Source organism: Drosophila kikkawai, chromosome 2R (genome assembly GCF_030179895.1).
Source record: "Drosophila kikkawai strain 14028-0561.14 chromosome 2R, DkikHiC1v2, whole genome shotgun sequence".
Lineage (NCBI taxonomy): Eukaryota > Metazoa > Arthropoda > Insecta > Diptera > Drosophilidae > Drosophila > Drosophila kikkawai.
In genome coordinates this window covers 11,144,964-11,170,186 of record NC_091729.1, presented here as the reverse complement: position 1 = coordinate 11,170,186, position 25,223 = coordinate 11,144,964, and the positions used below count along the sequence as shown (strand labels likewise).

General features: G+C 43.3%; 7 protein-coding genes across 28 annotated transcripts in view; 4 read left to right on the top strand and 3 right to left on the bottom strand.

Moving 5' to 3' along the window:
• Positions 1–5,594, top strand: part of mud (mushroom body defect) — a 10,815-nt gene extending 5,221 nt beyond the window's left edge. The window contains exons 7-11 of one of the 6 annotated variants that reach the window (XM_017171916.3): positions 1,743–1,838; positions 1,966–2,294; positions 2,361–2,460; positions 3,039–3,311; positions 5,490–5,594. In XM_017171916.3, the coding sequence (XP_017027405.1) occupies positions 1,743–1,838; positions 1,966–2,294; positions 2,361–2,460; positions 3,039–3,311; positions 5,490–5,543 (852 nt within the window). In that variant the 3' untranslated portion in view covers positions 5,544–5,594. Of the gene's footprint in view, positions 1–25; positions 247–1,178; positions 1,552–1,590; positions 1,648–1,742; positions 1,839–1,965; positions 2,295–2,360; positions 2,461–3,038; positions 3,312–4,576 lie in introns of those variants that run through there. The other 5 variants (XM_017171914.3, XM_017171915.3, XM_070283698.1 and 2 more) reach the window with 5 other exon arrangements.
• LOC108078153 (CDK5RAP3 protein homolog) overlaps positions 1–19,337 on the bottom strand; it is a 27,212-nt gene extending 7,875 nt beyond the window's left edge. Inside the window, exon 1 of the mRNA XM_070284614.1 lies at positions 19,331–19,337. Within this exon, the coding sequence (XP_070140715.1) occupies positions 19,331–19,336 (6 nt within the window). The 5' untranslated portion in view covers position 19,337. The remainder of the gene's footprint in view (positions 1–19,330) is intronic.
• On the top strand, positions 7,076–8,031 carry LOC108078240 (histone H3-like centromeric protein cid). The gene has a single exon (XM_017171947.2). The coding sequence runs from the start codon at positions 7,159–7,161 to the stop codon at positions 7,867–7,869; it is 711 nt and encodes a 236-aa protein (XP_017027436.1). The 5' UTR covers positions 7,076–7,158; the 3' UTR covers positions 7,870–8,031.
• grau (grauzone) lies at positions 8,090–10,301 on the bottom strand. Its single transcript, XM_017171944.2, has 5 exons — positions 10,093–10,301; positions 9,197–9,975; positions 8,927–9,136; positions 8,495–8,870; positions 8,090–8,433 (listed from the first exon to the last, which is right to left on the bottom strand). The coding sequence occupies exons 1-5, from the start codon at positions 10,213–10,215 to the stop codon at positions 8,197–8,199; spliced, it is 1,725 nt and encodes a 574-aa protein (XP_017027433.1). The 5' UTR covers positions 10,216–10,301; the 3' UTR covers positions 8,090–8,196.
• LOC108078237 (U2 snRNP-associated SURP motif-containing protein) lies at positions 10,330–13,989 on the top strand. The gene is made up of 12 exons (XM_017171943.3): positions 10,330–10,487; positions 10,544–10,660; positions 10,726–11,012; positions 11,072–11,484; positions 11,552–11,736; positions 11,798–11,841; positions 11,907–12,239; positions 12,299–12,541; positions 12,601–12,784; positions 12,845–13,091; positions 13,157–13,518; positions 13,580–13,989. The coding sequence occupies exons 1-12, from the start codon at positions 10,419–10,421 to the stop codon at positions 13,943–13,945; spliced, it is 2,850 nt and encodes a 949-aa protein (XP_017027432.1). The 5' UTR covers positions 10,330–10,418; the 3' UTR covers positions 13,946–13,989.
• Positions 14,010–15,827, bottom strand: Sou (required for meiotic nuclear division 5 protein souji). The gene has a single exon (XM_017171946.3). It carries the CDS (start codon positions 15,620–15,622, stop codon positions 14,309–14,311), a length of 1,314 nt encoding a protein of 437 aa, XP_017027435.1. The 5' UTR covers positions 15,623–15,827; the 3' UTR covers positions 14,010–14,308.
• On the top strand, positions 16,309–25,223 carry RIC-3 (RIC3 acetylcholine receptor chaperone). 17 transcript variants are annotated; one of them, XM_017172225.3, is made up of 12 exons: positions 16,309–16,444; positions 18,417–18,847; positions 19,435–19,554; positions 20,120–20,274; positions 20,945–21,085; positions 21,151–21,277; positions 21,458–21,478; positions 21,840–22,087; positions 23,343–23,489; positions 23,574–23,666; positions 24,267–24,419; positions 24,485–25,223. In XM_017172225.3, the coding sequence occupies exons 2-12, from the start codon at positions 18,637–18,639 to the stop codon at positions 24,608–24,610; spliced, it is 1,542 nt and encodes a 513-aa protein (XP_017027714.1). In that variant the 5' UTR covers positions 16,309–16,444; positions 18,417–18,636; the 3' UTR covers positions 24,611–25,223. The 17 variants fall into 17 exon arrangements, 15 of the variants coding, with proteins under 15 accessions (XP_017027714.1, XP_041632941.1, XP_041632933.1 ...); XM_017172226.3 differs by lacking the exon at positions 16,309–16,444 and adding an exon at positions 17,935–18,037; XM_041776999.2 differs by lacking the exons at positions 16,309–16,444; positions 19,435–19,554 and adding an exon at positions 17,933–18,037.

Below are 25,223 nucleotides of genomic sequence, written 5' to 3'. Positions count from 1 at the left end.
TAACACCGAAACGGGTTCTGTCAAGGTGGAATGCCCGGCGTGGTCAAGGGGTGTGCGAAACGCTTTCAGTTTTCTCATTCACCGGCTGTACTGTGCTTCCACGTTGAGATTCGTTTCTGCTGTTGTGTTTCTGTTGCACTTTACCGACCCCAGATGATTGAAAATGTTTTTTTCCAGTCAACTATTGTTATAAATTGTTGTTTTCACTGTATTTATATTTGTACAAAGCATTTGATTTGAAAATGAAGTGTATACCCTTCCAGTCGATAATCAGACGTTTGTTAAGAGTCGAAATAAACTCATAAATGTTTTTCTATATATAGATATATGTTGGCCATATATACTACATGTGGAATGTATCGACAAAATTAATTTATATTTCGAATTCCATTAAGGTTTAACGATTAAATAGAATCCGGCTTATGAAGCACATAGCATGATGTTGTGACTTATGTACATAACTGCAAGGGTTTAAACTTGCACTTGACGAATATTAATATTTTGACATCTGGGAAAGTGCATTCTAGAGTTGATTTGTTACTTATGATTGTGCATATCCTTGCTTATGTACCTTTCCTACTAACTTGGCTAAAGCTAGTGGAGGATGTTGTTGTTGGTAATGTAATCATTGTGTATGTGCCATTTATCCTGCCTACGCTTGTCTTCAAAATTGATATTAAATGTGTATGCATGTAAATTACCAGGGATCGCAAATAAGATTGAGTAAAACAAAAATTGATCAGAAAACTGCTATTTTAAAAATTGAAAACGTTAAATTACAATAACTTTAAAACAGGGCGGTCTACGTTTCAATACATTTTAAATTTTAAAATAAAAGTTATTTGTAAATTTTTAATTTAATCTTATCTGCGAATCCTGTAAATTACATTAAAAAAACTCTCTTCTGAAGGCAACATTAATTCGACAATCAGCTTGAAAATCACATATTGTCTCAAGAAGTACACTTTGCTATGATATCACATCATAGTGGTCTAATGTTGCTGCCTTGCTATGTAGACTCTTAGATCAATTGCCATGACATGGAATCTAAAATCATTTCTTCCCTCTCTATATCTCTCTCTCCATTCAATTCCATCGAAAACACAACTCAATCCCGAATAAATCTCCATCCTCATCCTCGATCCCAAATCCCTGCGATTCCCATTTGCTGCCTGAAGACCCAGACGCACTTGTCGGTCAACCCGCGTGCACCTGGCGTCATCGGGAACAGCGGCGGCACAGGAGGGGCAGCAAGGGCAATGATAGCAGCAAACGCAGAAGCAGCGTCAATGGTCAGGAACATGAACCAACCACGCCGGCAGCATGCAGGCATTCAATGCCGCCGTGGTCGCGACCGCCGCTGCATAAGCACACGGATGGTCTTGTTCCTGGCCAGCGCGCAGGCAGTATTGATGGGCATCGTGCATATGATTCTGTACCACAATGACGTTGACCTCCAGCTCCACTACCGCAACCCCAGTCAGTTTTAGACTTTGACTGACCTGTAGCTGTAATGTTATATAATTTTGTAGTTTTGTTTGTTTACCTTTGAATTCGGTTTCTGTATTGTATGTATAATTACGTACCTAGTTTATATTTAATAAATATGCAACAAGCACATGCCTTCTCTGAAACGTTGCGCCTGCGCTTCATTTGTTATTGCTGTCCTCACTTTTGTCTCCATCACACTCCCACTCCACATATGTATCCACGCTTTGGTCCTTGATACACACCAAATGTAGCGCTCCTTGTACACCGCGGAGGTGACTCGCATGAAGGAGAAGCAGGAGCGGGATGCGGCTAGCAACAAGGCGGAGCTCGAAGCCCTGACGGCGCAGGTAATTATAATTAAATAAAATAAAAAAATAAATTAAATAAATTAAATAATTAAATTAAAAAAATAAAATCAAATAATAAATCAAACAAACTTTCAAGAATAGTTTAATAATTCTGTTCCCTTTTCAGAATGTCAAATACGAAGAGCACACGCGCAAGCTGTCCAACCAGATTGTCCGGCTCAACGATAAGATCCTAGAGCAGCAGAAACAGCATGCCATTATAAGCACAAAGCTACGCCACCTTCAGATGCAGCCTCCAGTCAACGCGACCAAGGTCCCTGCGTCCAGCCATCTGGTTACGGTCAATGCCAGCTCATCGGCTGGCAATGACGACTGGCAGCCATTTAAGAGACCCAATGCCCCGTCCTCCAATCTGACAATGGAGGATGAAGAGGGCGAAGTATTCAACAATACCTACCTCACGGACCTGAAGCTGGGACGGGTTCCGGACATAACGTAAGTGGACCATGACAGAATATAATATATATTTCCTATCTAAACTGTTTTTAATTTGTATTGCAGGGCCGAGGAGTTGAACTATCGAAACTCATTGCAGCCGCCGCATTTGAAGAGCACCTATGCCGCCCAGTACGACCTAAGCAGCCAGGATGAAGATCTCAAAGTAAGCACTAGCGCCACTAGCAGCACACCAATTGGTAGTAGGAGCAGCTCGAGCGGCACACCCTTGAAGGCGCAGCCAGCAGCCAAGAGGGCACAATGGGCTCGAATCTGGCACAATCGCTCACGGAAGTAGAGGGTCCTTGAGCCATCAGTCTCTGCCTAAGTAGCTGCTGCATTCGTCAAAACGAAATATTTTATACCAGACACTCTGAAGACCCCCTCAAGGTCTTTGAAAATATTATAAATAGATTTAATGACTCGATTTGTAAATAAGCAAGGACAACCGAAGGACATAAAAAAATGTATACAGAATATTTTCTTAACATGCCTACGTTCAGATTCTCTCTGAGAATACAACACTCTAGATTTTCTCTCTTTCTGAAAAGTTGTCCCGTCCAAAATGTGAAGTCCAGTGTTTGCAGTATCCGTTTCGCTTCGTTCCGTTCTGTCTTCTGGTTATTGATTTTTGTTGTATAACTAATAATGTGTTGTAATTAACAATTCAGTCCTTGTCTATCGTTTAATTTGTCCTACTTTATTTTAAAGATAAACCGTAATTTCTTGTATATTCATTTGTAGGATGGACCCCACAGTCTCGATGACAGCATGTGCGCCCTGCTCAGCTCAACGGGCACTGGGACACGCAAAAAGTCTATAGGTACCCACTACAAGCGTCCTGGACCGCCCACGCCTAGCAAGAACGGAGGACGGTTGTCCTTTGGCAGCTCGGAGCCACCGCGTGAGGTTCTGCGCGATTGCAGCGACCACAATAGTAACTCCAAGACACCGGCGCGCTTTAAATTCCTCACAACACGGTTCAGCGTCGGCAGCAGCGGCCTGCCCCGGGACGAGGTAAGTTTCCGTCTGGAAACAAGTAGAATTGTGAGATTCAATGTTTTGGTTGTTGTTGGTAGATTGTGTATGTATGCCCATGTGCCCACTCGAACACGATATAGTCTAGGAGGAATTTTTTGAGGTATATTTTAAACTTTTTTTTAGAAGTGACTTTAAAACATAGCAGTCCAAATTGGATGGGTTACCTTATACATTAGTGGACAGACCTATGAAAGGTGTAAACAGCCATTTTCATTCACTAAACGTTGTTTTCTGAGTCCGTTTGCGGAGATTTATCCAGATTTAAATCGTTTATAAGTCCATTGATGAACATTTTGCAACTATTTTGTTTAGAGATAGTTTTTGTTTACTGAATACATTACACAGGCTGACAAAATTTCAAAAAGTCGCAGAACCGAGAACTGAAATATACTTTTCCGAGAGTTTTTGCTGGGCTGAACTTGAATCCAGTCTCAGAAAATTTTTTATAACTCAGGTTTTCATCTTAAAAATGCTAAATATACAGTTTTTAAATACTTTTGAAGCGCTGTAACTTCAATACGTTACGCTATCAAAAAGTGCTGTTCTTGTTCTTCAAAATCAGTTCTTAAAATTTGGAAAATCTTTATGGATCTTCCAGATATCGTCTTGTGAATTTATATCGTTATTTTTCCATATATACTGTTAAATTCTTCATACTCAAAAATATATGAACAAAAAAATCTATATAAATTCAAGACAATATCAGGAAGACCAAAATGAATATTTTTTTCAAATTTGTAAACCTAAATTTTAAGGCAAGAAAAGATTTTTAAGATTCCTTTACGATTTTTAAGTAAAAATAAAACTTATTGAAGTTACTGAACCTCAAAAGTATCCAAAAACCGTATTTTCTACACTTTTTTTCGAATATTTTGAAAACCTGACGAATAAAAAAAAATTTCTGAGACCAGATCTGAGTTAAGCGTTTCAAATATTATCGGAAAAGTATATTCCGGCTCTTGTTTCTAAAAGGCTGTCGTTATTAGTACTTTGTGATTCAACAAATCTTTTGCAATTTCTAAAAGAAGTACAACAGAAGTATCTCATTAAGGGACCTAGTTTAGTTCCGTTTCATGTTATAGACTGATAGAATGTTAGAAATTTGTGTATATGTAGTGGCCTGTCTTCAATCTCGTTGCTTTGTTGTTATTGTCGTCCTTGTCAATGTGCGCTTCTATGTGGCTCAGTGCAGCCGGAAGTTAACAACAATCGAATACCAAATACCCTGGCATCTCCCACAGCTGCCTCAACGCAAGCGGTCGACTATATTGACCAGGTTGCAGCGCCGCAGGCTGCAGCGTCAGACGGCAGATGCGTTTTGCACGTCGACGCCTCGCAAGAGCCGCTCCTACTATGATCGGCAGCGTCTGATCGGTACGGTTTTTTCGGACGAAGAGCAGATTGAAGTAGTGGACAACAGTGGAGAGCAGACAACTCCACATCTGTCCAATGGAGCGCTGCTAGCCCTGACCCAAGGGAATACCCGAAGGATCACCGTCACACCCACCACCAAACGCCAAGCTCGCCTTCCGCTTTACCTGCATGGCAACGGTACGCCAAAGTTAGGCATTTCTGGCGAGCGGATGCGTCAGCGGCGGAAAATGAATCGGGAGCGGATGGCCCGCTTCGATCAGGACCGACCCCTCGACCAGGTTCGCCTATCCGATCGCATTTCCTGTTCGGGGAGGCCTTCCCAAATTCTGATGGGAAATACGGTGGTGCTGGACGATGGAAGAGGAAGGAGATCCGTTGTAGGCGTTACTTTTAAGGTGGACGATTCCTTGCAGCTGGAGGTACAGCAGTTCGAGGCTGACAACATGTCCAAGTGGACCCCGGGCAATGAGAGCAGTGAGGTGGGAGACTGTCGTTTCGAAGAGCTGTGCAAGCGGAAGGCGTCCGCGGCCCCTTTTCATGTGCAGCCTACCGTCGGGGTGGCGGATTTGCAGGCAGTCGAGTGTTCGACCCTCTTCCGGACTTTTGCTTGCCAGGAGTGGCAGCGAGTGATCCTGGTAGTGTCAGGACTCTCGGTCGTTGTGGCGCTGTTTTCGCTGCTGGTGCGGGCTTGGGTATAGGAAAACCAAAGCAGTGTAAATCTCTCAATATTCCTTCTGAAGCCATTTGTTCCTTATATTTTTGTCGGCTATTTAATTTCAGAACTCGCCACCTAAGCGACGCCTCAGCAACATGTTCAAGCGCAAGGAGCGCTAATAATGTATATAAATGTAAAGCAACTGGAAAAAATATGAAAATAAAATAATATGTATAAATATTGACAAAAGATTAAACGTTATGTGTTTCTGGAAGGGTTGATGAATGGATCATTTCTAAAGATGGGTTTAATGGGGTACAAGAAAATTTGCCTTGAGGGGTCTAAAAGTTCTATTCTCAGCTCAATAAAGCTCTTCGATTAGGGCTAATTAGTTAGTTAACCTTTCTAAAAGTCCTTTAAGAATATTCTTATAAATCATAAATATTGGTAACATTTTTGAACAATTGTATTGTTTCTAGTTTACAATATTTACAAAATTAAAAAAACAAATATAAAAGTAGAGGTATCAACTTTTGATAGTTTTATATTTTAGCTACTTCACTAATAAAAAACAGAGTAATTTGACTCTTAATTTAAGCTAAACACTTTTTCAACTAACAGACTATAGCTAGGTAATCTCGTCTGTTGATCAAGCTCAAAATAAAACAAGAAAGAAAGCTAACTTTGGCCAGTCAAAGTTTGTATACCCTTGCAGGTAACAATTAAAATATATCATAACTAAGCCAAAAATGCATTACTTTCGATTCGGAAAGCAGTTTTGTGTTAGTTTTTATTCATTTAAAAAAACTGCATACCAAATTTAAAATTTTAAGAAATCAAAATTGTTGGCCATTTTTGCTAATTTTAATGATTTATCAAATTTCGCAAAAATGGCCAAAAAATCGATTTCTTCCGGACATGTCTAGAAAGATTCGCATGTTAATGCTGATCAAGAATATATATGGTTTATGGGGTCGGAAATGATTCCTTGACTTAGAAAAATATTATTTTGTATTATAAAATCGGATTTTTTATATTAAAAAACTTCTTGATTTTTTTAAAATTAAAAATATCATAACTCGGCCAAAAGAGCATTAATTTTAAATCGGAAAACTGTTCTGTGCGAGATTTTCTACAGTTAATAAATCTGCATACTTCATTTAAAAATTTTGAAAATTCAATTTTTTATCAAAATCAATAATTTTAATGATGTAACCCCTTATAAAATTTTGCAAAAATGGCCAAAAAATCGATTTCTTCCTGACATATCTAGAAAGATTCCCCTATTGATGCTGATCAAGAATATATATACTTTATAGGGTCGAAAACGTCTCCTTCACTGCGTTGCAAACTTCTGACTGAAATTATAATACCCTGCAAGGGTATAAAAAATAATAGTTTTGCAATAAGTTTTATACTTGTTAAATTTTGAATTATTATTAGAAATTAAACATCAAAATAAATAATTTAAATGAGAATAATCAATTCTATTCTTAATATTCTATTTTAAAATTTTGGAATTCCACAAGTTAAAATACTCCACTAAAGAGGAAATAAATCCAATTTTTCCTGTCAATATAAAAAGTTGATTTAAAAACTTGAATGTTTTTCAACCAAATGCAAATAATAGCATTATCGAGATTTTCAAGCGTTATCGATAGAGTTTCATCGAGATTTTCCAGGCTTAGTTTTATTTGGTATTTCAGTTTGGTCACACTGGAGAAAAAAAAGCGGGAAGCCTTCAAAAACAAACAAATTTTATTATTTTATAAGTGCCAGTGTTCAATTTGACGTATGCGACCACCGCCGAAAAAAGGCGCTGCCAAGCGTCCGGTAAATGCACCCAAAGCCTCTTCGGGCTACGTCGACGACGACCACTCAGCCTTCCAATCACCAGAGGATGATGATAATGTCACAGACTATGGCCTGGAATTCACCACCAGCCGCCTAACACTGGAGGACGCCAGAAATCGACGCTGCTCGACGATGCGCAAGGACACATCAACAGCTCGAAGAACCCGAGCAGCTAACCGGACCGCCACCAGCGAAGAAGACATCGAAAATCGTTCGCCGGTGTCCCGATCACTGCGGACTCCTCAGAACACGAGGACTCCTCAAACGCAGCAGAGAAGTATTGCCCAGCCACAGGCAGCAGCGAAAGTCAATGCCAGTGGAGCTCAGAGACGTAAGATGGGCAGACCAGTAAACCACAGGTTAAAAATGGAGCGAGAAATCCGTCGGCTTCAGGCACATGCTGGCCTGCTAATTCCCCGGTTGCCGTTCTCGAGATTGGTACGAGAAATTCTCACTCAGTTGGCTGGCTACGAGGCAGGGATGAGGGTCACTCAGGGAGCCTTGGAGGTGATGCAGGAGTCGTCGGAGCTCTACTTGACGCATCGATTGCAGGACTCGTACCTTCTAACGATGCACCGCGGCCGCGTTACGCTGGAGGTGCGCGACATGGCTCTAATGGCGTTGCTGTGCAGTCATAATCGTCTTCTCTAGAATTAGGTATGTTTAAGTGAGTTGTTCTAAATGTAGTCATCAAAATGTTCCAGAACTAAGCAATGTTAATAGTTAGTCGTCTGTTCCCATTTAAATTATATTTGCACTTATTTTTGTCCTTTGTAACCTTTCACCTAGAATAAATACTTGTGAATAGCTTAATAGACGTTCTTTTTTTTTTTTTTAATTTTTCCTGAAGACCCTCCTAAAGAAAGACCGGTTTTCAAATAAGTCCTATGGTATATTTTCTGTTTTTAAACAAGGGGTAAGGTAAATCAAAAACTAAGCAATGGTTCCGTGCAACGATATCCTTAAGCGTTCCTTGGCCTAAGCTGAATAGTCATTGGCAATAGCTGTGGCATCGGCATCGTCCCTGAACATCTGAGCCACTTGGGCGCTGGGCAGGATCTTTTGGGAGCTACCAGTCTTCGTCTTGCGCCATATATCCCACTCAACCGGATGCATTTTCTTCTTGTGCGAGTGCATGTTTGCGTTGGAGTTGAATGTTCGTGGACAGAAGGGACACTTGTACAGGGGCTCGCCAGTGTGCTGGGCCATGTGCTCCTGCAAGGACAGACAATGTTCGTTAATGTCGAATGAGAATTCGAAACACCTTTGTTCCTACCTTGAGGCTGATGTCCTTCTTGAATGTCTTGCCGCACTGTTCGCAGGTGTAAATCACATTCGAATGAGAGTAGCGCTTGTGGCCGATCAGCGCCCGGGAGTTCTTACAGCTCTTGCCACACTCGGCGCAAATGAACAGTTTGCCCTCGTCGTTGTGGCGCCTCAAATGCTGCTTCAGGTTGTCCTCGTCCTTCAGCCAGCTCTCGCAGTCTGGACGCGGGCACTTGATGCGCGGTCCGCTCTCCTCGAAGTGCAGGCGAACGTGCTTCTCGAAAACGGCCTTATCTTTGATGGTCTTGCCGCAGACGTGGCAGATGTTGGCCGCCTTGCGATGCTGCATGCTGATGTGGACCTGCATGTGGTACTCCGTGGCGAAACTGTGAGAGAAAAGGATCTAGAGTACTGTTCAGGAGGGAGGGAAGGTTATACGCACGCATTGTGTTTGGGACACTGGGGACAGATGAACTTGCGCTCGTTCACAGGCACATGGGAGCCCTTGTGCAGCTCGAGCAGATTGCGGCGCGAGAATCGCTTGCCGCAGTCCTCGCACTGGAAATCGCACTCCTCGTCGGGCACGTGGTGGACCAGCCAGTGGGCGCGCAGAACACTCGAGTTGGCAAACACCTTGCCGCAGTCCTTGCATCTGGAGAGAAGGATAATAATTTAAAGCCAAGTTTGACAGAGGAACAAAGCCAAGACCCACTTGATGTACTCGGGGTTTTCATGCCTCCTCGCATGCTCCTGGATTAGACAGCGCTTGTTGAGCTTCCGCCCGCAGCATTTGATGTACGGCCGTTCGTCCGGATGCTTCTCCTTGAAGTGCTCGCGGATGCCGTCAAAGTCCTCGGCCAGAAAAATGCACAGCTCGCAGCCCATGACTATGTAGCGTTTGATTAGCTCTTCATCCTCCTTGCAGAACGGCGGTAGACGCTCCATCTTAAATATTCTCTTGGCTGGTCCGCGCTTGGCCACAATTTTGTCCTTGACCTTCCTGCCCGCCACTCCGGTCCGTTTCGTCTTGGCCGGCTTGGCCACCTCACGCTTGCGTTTGCGACCACTTCTGGTTACAATCAGGTCCTCGCCATCGTCGCCATCATCATCCTCGTTCTCGTCCTCATAGTCCTCGTCGCGATCATCATTGTTTGTATCCTCGGCCCCGAAATCCAATTCAGGGGTCTCTCGCTCGGTCTTGATGTCCACCTTGCTGTCTTCCGGGGACAGGCTCTGGCCGAGATCTAGCTCATCCAGTGGATTCACGTTCAGCTGGGCACTGACATCGTTGTCCACGGCTAGGACATCGGCCGGCATTAGGACCTCCTCCGGCCAGGAGGTGTTCACCATCTCCGGATCCTGCTTGAACTTGGAGGTGGTGGCGTAAATGACCTGGGCCTCCTGTATGGACACGTAAAACTGGTGGAACTCGGACACCTGCGTCCAGCAGACGTTGCAGATGACCTTCGATATCTCGTCGTTGGGCAGCACCTGCGGGCGGGTAGAGATCGGATCAGGATCATACCAGATATGGGAGGCGAGTCCCGTGAAAACGCACAAGGGGTAAATACATAGGTAAATGGGTGAGGTGAGGGCAGGCAGCCTTACCTCGAACCAGAAGTGCTGTCGCAGCACCTCCGCGACCTTGTTGTCCGCAGAGCCCGCATCGAAGATCTGCAGACACATCTGGGCACCGCTTACCCCGCGCAAACACAGGCGGCAGATGTCCATTTTGCATTTATTTAGGGAAATAAAACTATAATAAAAAGTAGTAATTTACATAGCGCTGCGTTGGCGATGGAACTTCTGCAGCTATCGCTGTGTCGTGCGTGAGTGGCGGCGAACGGTCATACTGCTGCTGCTCTCCCCCTTCGGCCACACTAGCTGGCATTTTCGCTGTATCTCCGGAAAATGCAGAATTAAACAGTCGGAAAATGAGCAAGCCAACAAATAAACCGAAGGAACCGGCGGCGGTGGCTGCAGCTGCCTCTGCCAGCTTGAAGGTAAGCCCCACGAAGATCTGCAATCCAACAGCCAAACCGAGAGCTTTGATTTTCAGCGGATAAGCGAGAAAAAGCTGGAGGCCTTTACGGTGGGCACGTTCTCGAAGCGGCAGTTGTCCAAGAAGGAAATCGAGGAGCAGAAGAAGAAGGAGGATGCGGCTGCTGCGGCACATGTAAGTATTGGGTGCCAAAGCCTGTTCTGCCAAGACCGGTTCTCCTATGGTTCTCCTTCCTTCAGGCCTTTGTTGAGTTCGTGGAGACGTTCCAAGACGCGCCCACACCCTCCTCCAAGGTGTGGGTCAAAGCCGGCACTTACGATGCAGGATCGCGGCGCGAGGACAAGACGGAGAAGGGAAAGCTCTATAAGCCCGGCTCCAAGCTGCTGGAGAAGAGCTCCGCTGAGAAGGCTGAGGAATATGCCAAAGTTCTGGCCTCGGATCTCAAAAAGGATGCAGGACCCTTGAAGAAGAAAAACCAGGAAAAGAAGAAGAGCAACTTGGAGCTGTTCAAGGAGGAGCTGAGACAGTAAACCAAACATTTAGTAGTGTCCAAGTGAAGCCTCTTAATAGAAGCTATTATTTCAGGATCCAAGAGGAACGAGAAGAGCGACACAAGTACAAACACCTGGCCGTGTCCCATGCCCCACCACCACAGCAGCCAGCGGCTGCAGCTCCAAGCAGCAGTGCCTCCACCACCACCTCCCAGGCCTCGAACAGCTCACGGGACTCTGGATCCTTCGATACCGGCGATCCAAACACCACCAACCTTTACCTGGGCAACCTGAATCCCAAGATATCCGAACAGCAGCTCATGGAAATCTTTGGGCGCTATGGTCCCTTGGCCAGCATCAAGATTATGTGGCCGCGTTCCGAGGAGGAGAAGCAGAGAGGTCGCAACTGTGGCTTTGTGGCCTACATGAGTCGCAAGGATGCCGAACGGGCGCTGAGAACACTCAACGGTCGCTACATTATGGGCTATGAAATGCGTTTGGGATGGGGTAAGGGTTAAAATGTCCTCGGAGAACAATTACCATAATAATTATCTTTTTTCCGTTCTTTTAATAGGCAAGACTGTGCCCATAATGAACACTCCCATATTTGCCCCACAAGCATTGCTGGAAATGACACTTCCGCCGCCACCATCTGGCCTGCCTTTTAATGCCCAGCCACCGCCAAGCGAAGCTGATGTTCTGCCCAAGAAAAACTACAAGGAGTTTGATAAAGATGAGGACAAGGAGAATATGGAGAGGGTGAGCATTTAAGAGTTTTTTTAGCTTCAGAAAATTGCATATAAATTTGGATTTTTTTTAGATTCTCTCCAAATGCGTGGTCAAGGTCCACATTCCCACAGAGAAGTAAGGACACCTTGCAAGGAATTATGCATTTTATAGAAACTTAATGATTACTTGAATTTAAACAGGGCCGTGCTCAATGTTATTCATCGCATGATCGAGTTCGTCATTCGCGAGGGACCCATGTTTGAGGCTTTAATCATGATACGCGAAATGGAGAATCCATTGTTCTCGTTTCTGTTTGATAACGAGAGTCCCGCTCACATTTATTACCGGTGGAAGCTCTTCTCGCTGCTGCAGGGAGACACGCCCAATGAGTGGAAAGAGAATGAGTTTCGCATGTTCAAGAACGGGCCGGTTTGGAAGCCACCCATTGCCAACTTCTATACCCAGGGAATGCCCGATGAGCTAGTGGTGGATCCCGATGCTCCTGTGGTGCATAAGGGCGCCCTGTCCAATGCGTATGTATCGGGATTTAGGGAGAGGATTCCCTTACCTAATTCTTATCATTCTTCAACAGTCAACGTGATCGTCTTGAGGATCTGATAAGACAACTAACCCCGGAACGGGCCCGCATCGGGGATGCCATGATCTTCTGCATTGAGCATGCCGATGCTGCTGACGAAATATGCGAATGCATTGCCGAGTCTCTTGGCAGCCTCAAGACTCCGGCATCGAAGAAGATTGCTCGATTGTATCTGATCTCAGATGTACTGCACAACTGCACGGTTAAGGTGGCAAATGCATCTTTCTTTCGCAAGTCGTAAGTTCTTAGAGTCTTAACCATTTTCTTACTTTTTCTTAAGAAAACTTTATCTTCAGCGTGGAGAAACAATTGATGGATATATTCGAAAATCTGCACAGCTATTACTCGAACATTGAGAGTCGCCTGAAAGCAGAGGGCTTCAAGTCCAGAGTCTGCAATGTCCTTCGCACCTGGGAGGAATGGACAATCTATCCCAAGGAGTTTATGGCTCAGCTAAGAGCCAAATTTCTGGGCAAACCGGTTCGTTACAATGGTCTTATTAATATTATTTATTCTTTATTATCCTCATTTTTTTTTCAGTATGTAATGCCGGCTAGTTCATCGCCTCAGGCAGAGGAAACACCATCTGAGGAGGCTTTGGAGGAAGATATCGATGGGGCCCCACTCTCTGGTGAGGAGAAGGATGACGAGGACTTGGACGGTGTCCCGCTGGACGGTGCTGCCTTGCTCAAGAGTGCCTTGAAGCGGGCCTTGCCAGATGCTGCCACGCCACAGCGAGGAACTCCCAAGAAGGATGAATACCTGGATGAAATAGATGGCGTACCTCGTAAGTCTCTGTTTAATAATTCAAAAACCCCACTTGATCTAACAAGAAATTCAATAAAATTCCAGTTGAAGAGGACTTTGATGGTGTCCCCATCGAAAAGGAAACTAAGCCTCACGTTAAAATGCCAGGATTTATACCTTCGAAATGGGAAACTGTTGACCCGCAGCAAGTGGAAGCCCAGGCTATTACCACCAGCAAGTGGGACACACTCGATCCCCCGGATCCGCCCAAGTTTTTCAGTTCCGATGATGAAAGCGAGGATGACAACTCCCAGAAGTATAACGATGAGAAGCGTCAGAAGCTGCGGGAGATTGAACTCAAGGCCATTCAGTACCAGGACGAACTGGAGTCGGGCAAGCGGCGAGTGGAGCCCGGATGGTCGGTGGCAGAGCAAGTGGAGTATTTCCGCAAGCGTTTGCTCAAGCAGGTATGTTTTTATTTCATTTCTAAAATGTCAATGTGTTCAATGTCTTCGAAACCCCCTCCAGGACTCCAGATCTGATTCTGCCGTGGATTCTCCCTTGAGCTACCTGCACGCAAAATCAAAGAGCTCCAAGCTTGGTGAAAGCCCTGCTCAGCCAAGCAGTAGCACTCTAAAAAGGTCACACTCGCCCTACGCAGAGGCCAAGCGTCGCGAATACTCGCCGACCAACTCCCGCTCCTCGAAATCCTCCAAGCGCCATAGGTCGCGTAGCTCGTCTGGATCACCGAGGCGTTACTCAGAGCGATCAGCGCGCAGCTCCCGTAGCTCTCGAAGGTCTACGTCTCCCTCCGCCTCGCGGTCTAATCGAAGAGAAGATTCGCCTCCCTCGAAGCACAGCAGCGATAAGCACAAGCGCAAGCATAGGCACTAGATTGTATGACTTTTAATTAAAGGACTTAATTAAACGTAAATTTCAGATAAAAATCCATCAGCCGTTGGTTTTAAATACACAGTATATATATATTTTAATTAAAACTAAGTGGTTCGTTAGGATGTGGGACACAACACGGCACAGGAAGTTCGATTCCGCTCTGCGAATTTGCCTAAAAACACGTATCTATGCAAGCCATTTCAATGAATATGAACCTTAAGGAAAGCCGGCCGACCAACCCATGGTACCCCAGATATACCCAATCCCGGCCGATCCTCAAACTACCCGAACCGAGCCGAACTGAACCGAAAGGCTATGCAAGCAGTGGTGATTATCATAGGGTGACGAATACATGGATTTTGCTTAAAAGTAGATGCGAACAGCCTCCTCGGCATTCTGCTCCACGGGGCAGTAGGGACACTTGAGTATGTGCCCATTGCTGAGCTTGTGGAGGGCGTCGTTGGATATGACATGGCCGCACGTCAACTTCTTTGGCGGATTGTCCTCGGAGGTCTGCTGGCGCAGTATGGGGCAGGCGAAGATTGAGTGGAAGCGGAATTCTGGCTGCAAATCGATCTCGATGGGCAGCTCGTCGCAGCCGTTCCACATGCTCAACACCTGGCGCGACTGCATCACCTGCTTGATGTTAAGCAGGGCGGGCAGGGCAGTGCATCCGGCGTTCACCACGACGGACAGGGCCGAGTTCTTGCTGATGCCCAGCAGCTGGCAAGCGTCCTTGAGGAATATGAACGATAGCTCGGTCCACATTTCCTGGCCCAGGAAGTGCTTGTACGGTGAGTTCTCCAGGCCACTCGGCAGATATATGAAGCTGGCCATCAGATTGGCTATCTCGTGCTCGTAGCGCACCGCAAACTTCTTGAAATTCATCCGGGCGTAGCAGATGGCCTCGCGCTGCGAATCCAGGCCGTAGGACACCAGTTGCATGAAGCGCATGCGGTGCAGCCGGAACTCTATTAGCGAGTGCCGGTCGCTCAGTTGCTGCGAGTAGATCTTGGCCCACTTGAGGGCGTCGGTAAGGTCCCTCTTCTGTATCTTTACCCACATGCTGTAAATGGCGGCAAACTCCCGCTCCGAGTCGAACACATCCTGGGCATGATTCTCGGGCATTTTGCACTCCCGGATCAGGGTGCGGGCCACCTCGTCCATGCCCTGGCGGCAGTAATGCTTGGCGATGGCCTTGTTCAGCAGCATCAGGTTCTCCTCGTTCTGCAGTACGTCCACGCGCATGGTGGAGGTGAAGTCGGCGCTGAAGTTCCGGTCAATGGCCTTGCCGATCTTCGAGATGGAGCCGTGTAGATCGCGGTGGTCCGTCGACAGCTTTTGCACCCGATCATTGCACTTGACGATGGCATCCCTGATGATCTCCATCTGACGTTCGGTAAGGCGCTGCGGGGCAGTCGGTTCCGTCTCCACCTGCATACTAACCCCGTCGCCCATGGGATCGTCCACGCTGGCCGGAGTCGCATTCACCTGTGTGCTCGAGTTCAAAGTGGTCACCGCCTGCTCTGCCTTGCCCAACACCTTGACCAGCTCAGACATCAACGTGGCTATGTCCCCGATGTCCGCCGAGGCATTTTCGTGCAGCTGCTCCAGCTTGGTCACCACTCGGGTCAAGTCCTTCTCCACCGACGCACAGGCCCACGACTCGTTGTCCATTGTTGGCTCCAGTTTCGTGGAAGAAAACAAAAACCAGCCACGCCAGGTGCGTGATTATCCTCGATATCCCAGTGATTTGATAGCAAGTTTGTTGTCCGTTTTACACTTTAAAATCTCTGTGATATTCGGTGGGACAGCGGAAAATGCGTATTTATAAATTGTAAATTTTATAACACAAAGGAAAGCACAGTGTGACCTTAAGTCGATTTGCAAGAATCCCGATTTCTTAACCATAATTGCATATTTCCACCGTGGCATACCTATCGACATTTTGAATGGTCTACACTTCACTACAAATTTGACGTAGTGGAAGTCGAAACGGTAATTCAAAAAATTCTAACAAATATCCATGCTTAAAACATTTCTTGTTTTAATCCTAATATAAAACGAAAGCAATTTATTAAAATTAGTAATGATGGCAGAAGTAGCTTTATTGTTTTTATCAGGATATCTGAGAGGAGATTTTTATAAACTATCTCAACTAATTTTATTGTAATTTTTATCTTGTTTTTATTTATTTTTAAGACAATTATTTATATATATATTTTTTATTAATTATAAATTAAAAATTTATTACAAGTATGCTAATATAATGTCCACCACTGTTCCCTGAAGCAGACTGGTCCCACTGCCTCACGGTATTTCACAGCTGTTACGCGAAAAATTTGAAATGGTCCGTTTGGCAGTTCGGAAAAATCAATTATTGTTGCCACTGCTTTCTGGCAGAGAAACTTATAACGACAAACAAACAGTTTGAAATTAGCCTTAATTAGATAAGGAACGAATCTTAAATTAAACTTAGCGTGTACACCAACGAAACTGGTAAATATTAAATAAACTTTGTGTTTCGAAATGACTAGAGGAATGCCAAGGACCCCAATGTCAACGCTTCCAATTCATAATTTTAAAAATAAGTGATGAGTACACCTTTTAAACCAAACGACATTGAACCCCCTTACAATGCCGTGCCTCCAAAAATAAAAACACTAATTGGTCATGCCGAGAGCATGGAAGCTCTTGGCCCAAACACTCAACACCGAGAAAAGCATAAAAAAAAAAAAAGAAAAATCCGGGTGCCCGCTGAGATGAAGAGATGCAGCATTATAAAAGAAAATCAGCAAAGCACGGCTAAAAAGTTTTACTTTCGCCCAGTGCCATTCAGTGCGTTTGAAAGCGAAATGGAAAAGCCATAATACTCGCAAATGTGTATATTTGGCGTGTATCTCTTGGCGCTCGCGTGTGATAACAAGAGCGCAAAAGCTGCGAAATATAAAAAAAATATTAACTATATGTATAGTCACATATGTAAATATACAGTAGAGGTGATGAGAATTGTCTTTACTTTTAATTAAATAAAATAACAGCATATATTAGCCATAGGAAGTTGTTAATACAAAATAAATAAATAATAAAATATTGAGGCTGCAAAATAAATATTAACTATATGTATAGTTCACATAAGTAAATATACAAAAGAGGTGATGAGTATTGAAATTGAATAACAGAACCTATTAACCATCAAGAAGAAATATAAAATAAATAATAAAAAATATTGAATTGCTGCAAAATATAAAAAATATTAACTATATGTATAGTAACGGTAATGAGAATTTAAATAAAATAACAGAACAGGAAGAAATACAAAATAAATAAATTATAAAATATTGAATAGCTTTTTGCTTTTGTGCTAATAATAATATTTCATTTTTTTTTTTTTTTTTAACTATTTTGAGCTATTTTTAATAAATTTAAGATTGATATATTCCAAATTGTGCCTAAAAAGTTAAGAAATAAAAAAAATATGGTTTTCAAGAATATAGGAAATTGATTTGTGAATTGAAAATAGGGAAGCTATTCTAGCTTAAAACAACACCTCTTACTTAACATCGGTTACAAGTTACCACTAATTTTCAAAGCCTTGACTTGCAAATTGGCAAAATTATCTGCCAGTTTTCTGCCAGCACATTTATGAAAAGAAAACCAAACCCTAGAATAACAATCTGTTTCTTAAAGTATTACGTTATAAACAAGCCCAAATTAAATGTTTTAAAAATATCTATTGCATTTAACAAAAAATCTGTATTTCAATGAATTCTTTCGACTATAATGTCTTAGCCGCTATCGTATATTTATGTGCTAGGAGAGAGAGCTCTCGGGCATACCGAATTCCCGGTGCAGGCCCAAGCTGCAAATCACTTTGTCGCACTCATCATCACTCGGCCCGATCCGGCCAAGACGGCGAATATAAGGGAAAATAATGCCACGACTTTTATGAGGGAAAAGCGCCGCGACGGAACAGCCGAATGGCTTTCGTCGGGTCGTCGTGTCGGGTCTGCCTCAGATCTGATCTGCGAAAATTCGCTAATAGTTTCAAAAATTTGCCTGGCCAGTTCGGGAACAACATTCAAACTTTGCGTAAGCACTCGCACCGCCCAGCCCCTGGTCCAGGAAGTGGTGTCCATAGCGAGATTGAATCGTTTTTTTGGAGAATGAGTAGCATTCAATATTATTTATGCGGACATTAATTGCGAAGAGCCCCTGTGTGTGATTTGTGATTTGTGTGTGTGCAAAGAAAAGTGAAAATAATAAAGAATTATTAGACGGGCCGAGAAGACCGAATTGCGCGAGCTAAAAATAAAAAATATCGGGACCGCTATTTATGTAATAAACTTTTTTTGTTTTCCCGCAACAATATTCAAATGTATACACACACTATGGCCAAGAATTAATGTTTGCGTGCCCAGTGATGTGAACTGAAGCGTGTAACCACATAATGGATCTATGTATCTTTCAGATAATGCTTTAAACGTACAGAATCGAAACAGCCAGCATGAGCCAAAGTCAAAGTTAACCGAAAGCTGGAACTACCACACATAGCTTGCAGAGATTTGCCACCAACGAACCAAACAGATCAGGAATACCGAAGCAGAGTTGCCTTAGGACTTAGCTTTAATAGCCACCACAGCCACACGAATCGGAAGCCCACGGTAGATCCCAATTGAATCTCAATCGAAATGCCTGCGACAGCCACGTCGAAGCAGCGCCCGTCGCACGCCACCGCCGGCGAGGAGGGCCAGATGACCCCCAAAAAGACGGCCCTGATCATTGTGACCGTCATCGGATGCATTGCCATTCTCTGGCCAAAGGTCTTCCACCCCATGATGTTCGGCGGGGTTCCGCCAGCGCCAGCGAAGCAGAATTTTAAGGATCAGCGAGGACCGGGAGGTGAGTTTTCTGATTTCTGGGTTAGAGGTAACAAAAATATAAGTTGGCTATTGTACTCTTGGGTGTTATAACCTTGAACAGAAGTCTGCTATGCATTGATCAGCATCATTAGTCCGTGTGTCTGTGTTTATTAACTTTCATAAAACTTTGTTTTCAATCACAGGTACGGGGTATCCTAGGGACATTGTTTTTCCATTATCATAATTATAAATAAAGGAATACTTTTTAGAATCTGATCTCTCCATTGCCAAATTCTTTCAGGAAACTACTTAGGATACAGTTATATTTATTTTAAAACAAAAAAATTAACCTAATTTATATTCTCAAGGCTTTATTTTTCAAATTACATCTTTATATGTAAAAGAGGAAATGGTTTGAAGTTTGAACTGATCTCTGCATTGCAATCTTCTATCTGTTAGCCTCGTTGATCCTTCTACTTTATTTATTTTATTAAATATTTCTTTTTATTCTTATATTAAAAACATTCATTTTTATTTATTAATCATTATTATTATTATACTCTTTTGTTTATTCCCGCATCACTTCGGTGGGTGTGTGCTTTTGTGTTGGCTGTTGATGTTGTGTAGGCTGTTGTGACGTCGTTCTTGACAGGGAGCAGTTCGTGAATATCTCGAAGAAGGACAGTATTGAGCCCTTTGGCCCGCATTTGTATCGAAAACAGATCAACGTCTATACGGGCGAAATTAGTAGGTGGCCCCCAGCAATCTGGCATATCCATTAACCCACTGTGTTTGCTTTGGTAAAACCACAAAAAGTGGGAGCAAAGGCGTATCCCCCACAAGCCAGGTGCTTGCATCCTGCATCTATAAATTGTGTGCCCTTGTTTCAAGCATTTTTAATTACAAATAACAATTAGAAATATAATTTTTTTTATTAATAAGATATTGAAATATTTCCATATGATAAGTGTTTTCTAATACGCTTTTATTAATACGATGAGATGTTTTGCTTGTAAACAAAGTTTTTGTATACAAAAGTAACATTAAACGACTTCAATAACAATAAATTTGTCCTAATAAAAATATACATTAATAATTAATACGTCTTATATAAAGTTATTAAAATATAAAATTGTTTTATATTAATTTTCTTTACCCTTTAAATATGTTAATATTATTATTAATGTTTTTCCTCAATTTTCCTTTACGTTTGTCTACTGCACCTGCCTTTTGCTAACACAATTTTGTGTTTTTTTCTGACAAAGTTCCAGGAAAATTCACGTCCAATTAATCAAAATGATATCTTTCTTAGGCCTGCGCCAGGAACGTCCAGCCCACCTGCACCCGGAATCCATTTATCAGGCCATGCGTGAACGCGGACGCGCCATACCTGCCACGCCCACGGTTCCGATTCTGGAGCGGAAGAGCTCGCCGAGCAATCCGCCTCCGCGCATCGTCGACGGACGGGTGAGTTTTGTGCGATTTGCATTATTCTTTGGAGTCCAAGATCCGTTTGGCAAACCGCATTTCGCATTTCGGACTCGTGTATATTTTTCGTCGCCGCTATTATGCTGATGGTGCCGATGAGACATCCGTGCTCGCATTGGAACTCATTTATAAATAGCCAACGTTTATTTTATTTGGATTTGGGTTTTGTTTTTATGACACTGCACGCAAATTGAAGGCAGAACACACAAGACACAAGACAGGGCAAAAGAAAACACAAAAAGCAAACTGTAAAGGATGAGTGGGAGCGCGGCAGAATGTACATATTGAACTTGTGCCAAATTTGATGCGCCAGTTCCATTTGGGTTTGCTCTCGTCGCCAGAATCGAAGAGAACAAATCAGCTGGTATGCTGAACATGTCAAGAAAACATGGGGCGGATACGTGATTTTTATGATCGCTCAAGAGCTATGTTTCCTTACCTGTTGGGGATATCCCAAAGAATATTTGTCTATGAAGATTTTCCCTTGATTTAAGATGAATTTTTCAATAACATAAACTACTAATTTATGTAATGATATAGTAAAATATGCACAGAATGTAAAAAACTCACTTTAAGTTGTTATTTTAGGGCATCATTACTTTTAATTCATAATAACACATTTTATTTATTAATATCCAATCCTTCTCAGCCTGGACCCATTCCTGGCATGCGACCGCCTATGGGAGCCGGAGCTCTGCATCAACCACAACAGCGAGGCAGTAGCATGGGCTTCCTAATGCCACTGTATACCATCGGAATCGTGGTGTTCTTTGGCTACACGATAATGAAGGTAACTTCATGTCAACTTGACAGCAGAATTAAGCAAACTAATCCCTATTCTCTTCTCACCCAAAGATTATGTTCAAAAAGCAAATACCAAATGCTCCTTACGGACCGGCTCCCTCGGATCCCGCTTTCCGGCAGGAGGTCTTCGGGCAGCAGAACCACAGCCAGGTGGAGGATTTGGGCGGCAGCAAATTGGGTGAGTTTCGTCCATGGAAAAATTACTCTGGTAGCTCATCACAAAAAAAAGGAATACAATAACTCATAGCCACTGCTCAATTCTGAAGTCAAAGCTAACCAAAACAAAAAATCCATTTTGTACTTTTTTGCTTCCGCCTGCGCACACCCGTACACCACACGCACACCCACCTGCGATCAGGCTGGCGCGAGCATCAGACAAGTAAGCCAGATAGATGGTTCCGATGACCGTAGAGTTTCGCATCCGTTCACATCTTGAGTTTCTAGACCTCGGCGGAGGCCGCCTCTTGATTTTTGAAATATGTCCTCCTCATTTGGTTTAGTACCTTAGCCACAATGTATTTTTATTATTAGTTACGTTGTAGATGTACTTACTCTAGATGTTGTGCCATATATGTATACGTATTTACTAACCCCGAATCCGGATCCGAATCATTTCCCATTGAATATGTTCTGTTACTCTCGTGCCACTTCTCCCCGTGTGTGTAAATACCCTTAGTCTCTCTAGTTAGTCTCGGCCCAGAATATCAATCTCAAAGCCAAATCGTACGCCAATTTTATAGGAGGAGGAACCAGAGCCGTCGCCGTGAAGTCGCCGGCTGCCAAGGACACCGGCAAGGAGCTCTACAACGCCAGCCTGTCGGCCACCGAGGTGGCCAGCAGCCTGTCCAGCTCGCTGAAGCAGCACCAGCAGCAGAAGGAGGCCGAGCAGCTGATGGAGATCGAGAAGCTGCGCCAGAAGCTCGAGAGCACGGAGCGGGCGATGGCCAAGCTGGTGGCCGAAATGAACACCGACCAGTACGAGGCGAAGGTTAGCATCGCCACCACCGGACACAGATAAAGATACAAATACAAAGATACAGATACACCTCAACCATTCAGATACATTCATGCCGAACATCACCGTAGTGACGTTTAGTTGGCCAACAAACGCCGTTCGCTATCATTTATTAATCTTTATCCTGTTCTTGTGTTTTCATTTTCAAGATGATTGCCATGAAGTTTCTCAAGCGGCAGCCAAACTTCTAAAAGCCAAAAATAACCACCATTCAGTTCACTTTATTTATGTAGAAACCAGTCAGTAAACAGACCAAAATCAGACCAACAGCTCAGACCACAACTAAGTACAAGCCAGCAAATAGATTACTTTCACGTTTTCGTTCCTAGTGGATAGCTGAAACCCCTTGGAATGGTTTTCCCCCGTGCCCGATCCCCGACATCCCACTTCTCTGTCCACTATCATGGCCCCCACTTCTCTCTAACCAGTGCATGGACTCTGTCTCTGTCCTGTCTCTGTCTCTGTTCTAACCTTGCTTGTCTGCTGTCGGCATGCGATGTAGTACGATATCTTCCATCTGCTTACTAACAACAAAACCCACTGTCTGAATGTGTTTGCATCCCACCGAGTGCTCTCGACTAAACTATTTTGATGGGGACATATTTTATACGGTTCAAGCAAGCCTTTCTCGAACTCTATTCGAACTTCGAACACTTTCTCTAGACCGAAACACCACATTGCCAATTAAGTAATCGCAAACCTCATTCCATTGTCTAAGCTAAGGAAACCACAACTTATATCAATTCTCACTCTCTGTCGTTCTACGTTTTCCATGTTTCTCACATTCATGTGTAAAACTCAATTTGTTAATGGGAATCCCGACTTGATATCGGGCCTTTCCTAGTTGTAACGGCCATACAAGGTTTGATAGACGCTGCCGATGAGCAATTGAACGGCCAAGACAAGCAGAGGGCGACGAGCGACACTGAATCCGATTCGAACAAGGTTAGAAGCCGCCAGAAGGGTCCGGCACGGCAATCCTTGAACACTACTCCTGCGGATGCCCACGTGAATCCGACTATTTAATCTTTTTGTTTGTTATAACCAAGATCCTTCGACTAATGAGTTTTGTTGCGTTTCACCTAACCACAACGAATTGAAGTAATTAATAATGCGTTTATTATTTTACGTTTTTTTTTGAGGCTGTAGAAGAACTGCTTAGACCTGAACATCTGCCTTTCAATAGAGTTTCTAACATATATTCATTTTCTTTGTGTGCTGTGTGCAGCAAAACGACAACGAAAAACTAGAGGCGCAAAACCTTTCCAACGGACATGCAAACACTACCGACCAGGATGCGGAGCAGGAGACAGCAGCAAAGGGAACCAGGACGCAACGGAGGCGTCGCGACCAGAGCGCTGAGCGCGAACTAACGGTAGGCACAGGGCAAACTATATATATATAGATTATCGCACTCGTAGATCTGTTGATGTATATAATCGCCTATGTATTGGTTCAGGTACTGGGCATGGAGTTAACAGCCAGTTGCGAGGGCGGCCACAAGTGGACTGGACGCCCTCCAACGCCTGTTTTCCGAGCACCAAACGAACATGTAAGTGCCACTGCCGCACACCCAAGTCCAACTAGCAAGCCGTAACCTGCATATATGTGTGTCTTAGTCCTAAGTTAAAGCGATATGATATGACTGATCGCTATCCCATTCCATAAACACCTACAAAACTTACTTCATGTAGATAGAAAATGAATTTTTAATTAACACTCCTGAGCTTTTAGTTATCTATATACGGGAGTACCATGGTTCTGGTTTGCCATCAGAATATTTAAAGTTCTCTAAAATATTAATAAACTTGTAAAACAAGTACATTTTCTGAAGATATCACTCATACGTACTGTATCCAGTACGAGTTTGGAGATTTTAGTTGTAAATGAGCGGTGTATTTATTCTCAAGAAGGGAGAGATTTTTTTATAATTTAAAGATGGTAACTTATTACTAAAATTTGTAATCATTGGGAGGCTTTAAAAGAACCAAATATATTTCCCTCTAAGAATGAGGTTATTCTCAAAACTTGCTTTTATCTTATTCAAGTTATAAATCCTTTGTATAATTATTTATTTTTAAGACTACTAACTAACCCTCTTTTTCACACTATTTCCCTATATAAACTCATGAATTCCCGATCCCCTTTACAGTCCAAATTGGAAGACGCAAATCTGCCAGAGCCGCAGTCCATTTACTTGGAAGGCGCCCTGGCCCACGAGTCTCAGATTTTGGTAGCCGACTCCCAGATCAAGCGCGAAGAGGTCTACGACGCCGAGCTGAACGGATCGGCCGAGGAACCAGCCGTAAGGATATGCTCCTAAGACACCTATGGTACATATATATTACTCATTAAAACCCTCATTTACAGGTCATTCTTAGCAGCAGAATGACTTTGTCATTGATTAATTTGGACGCAAATCAACAGAATGGCAAGCCGGCGGTGGAGAGTCCCCTGGCCGATGACATCGAGATAATTGGACACGACGAGCAGTAGACAAAAGCAGTATGCATACGCTATGTGTACAGATCGAACTTTTTAGATTTTGGCAATAACAATGACTTGATTTCTGATGAAACTGTTGCAAGAGCCGAGTGAAATATTTAGAAAATTTCGTTCAACGACGAACATAATGACTGATTAATACGAAACAGATTTGCCAATAATTTGATATCTAATTTGTATATACATATTGTATGTTTTGATATATTTGTTTTGTTTTTGAAAACGCCAAAGTTTTTGTCTCCCTTCGAACACAAACACTCTGTCTTTCTGCTCTCTTTAAGAACTCTTCCCATTTTGGTCAAAAGTAAACCCCACTTGCATGACAGAGAAGGTGGCAAGGTCGGTTAGGAACTTGCGCGATTATTTGTGAATACTTTTAGTTGCAACTGAGTGAAAAAAAAAACTAGTCTACCATTAAGCTAAGTGCATGAAAACCCGCATTGTCTTACTCTTCGCATTGAATCCTCTAGTTACTGGGCAAGGAAAATTACCTAGGCAGAACCGATCGATCGCACCTTATTATTACTGAAGAACTAAAGTTAGTGCCACTGCGTTTGTGAACCTAGTATAATGAATAAATTGAAAACCGGACTTGAAATAGAAA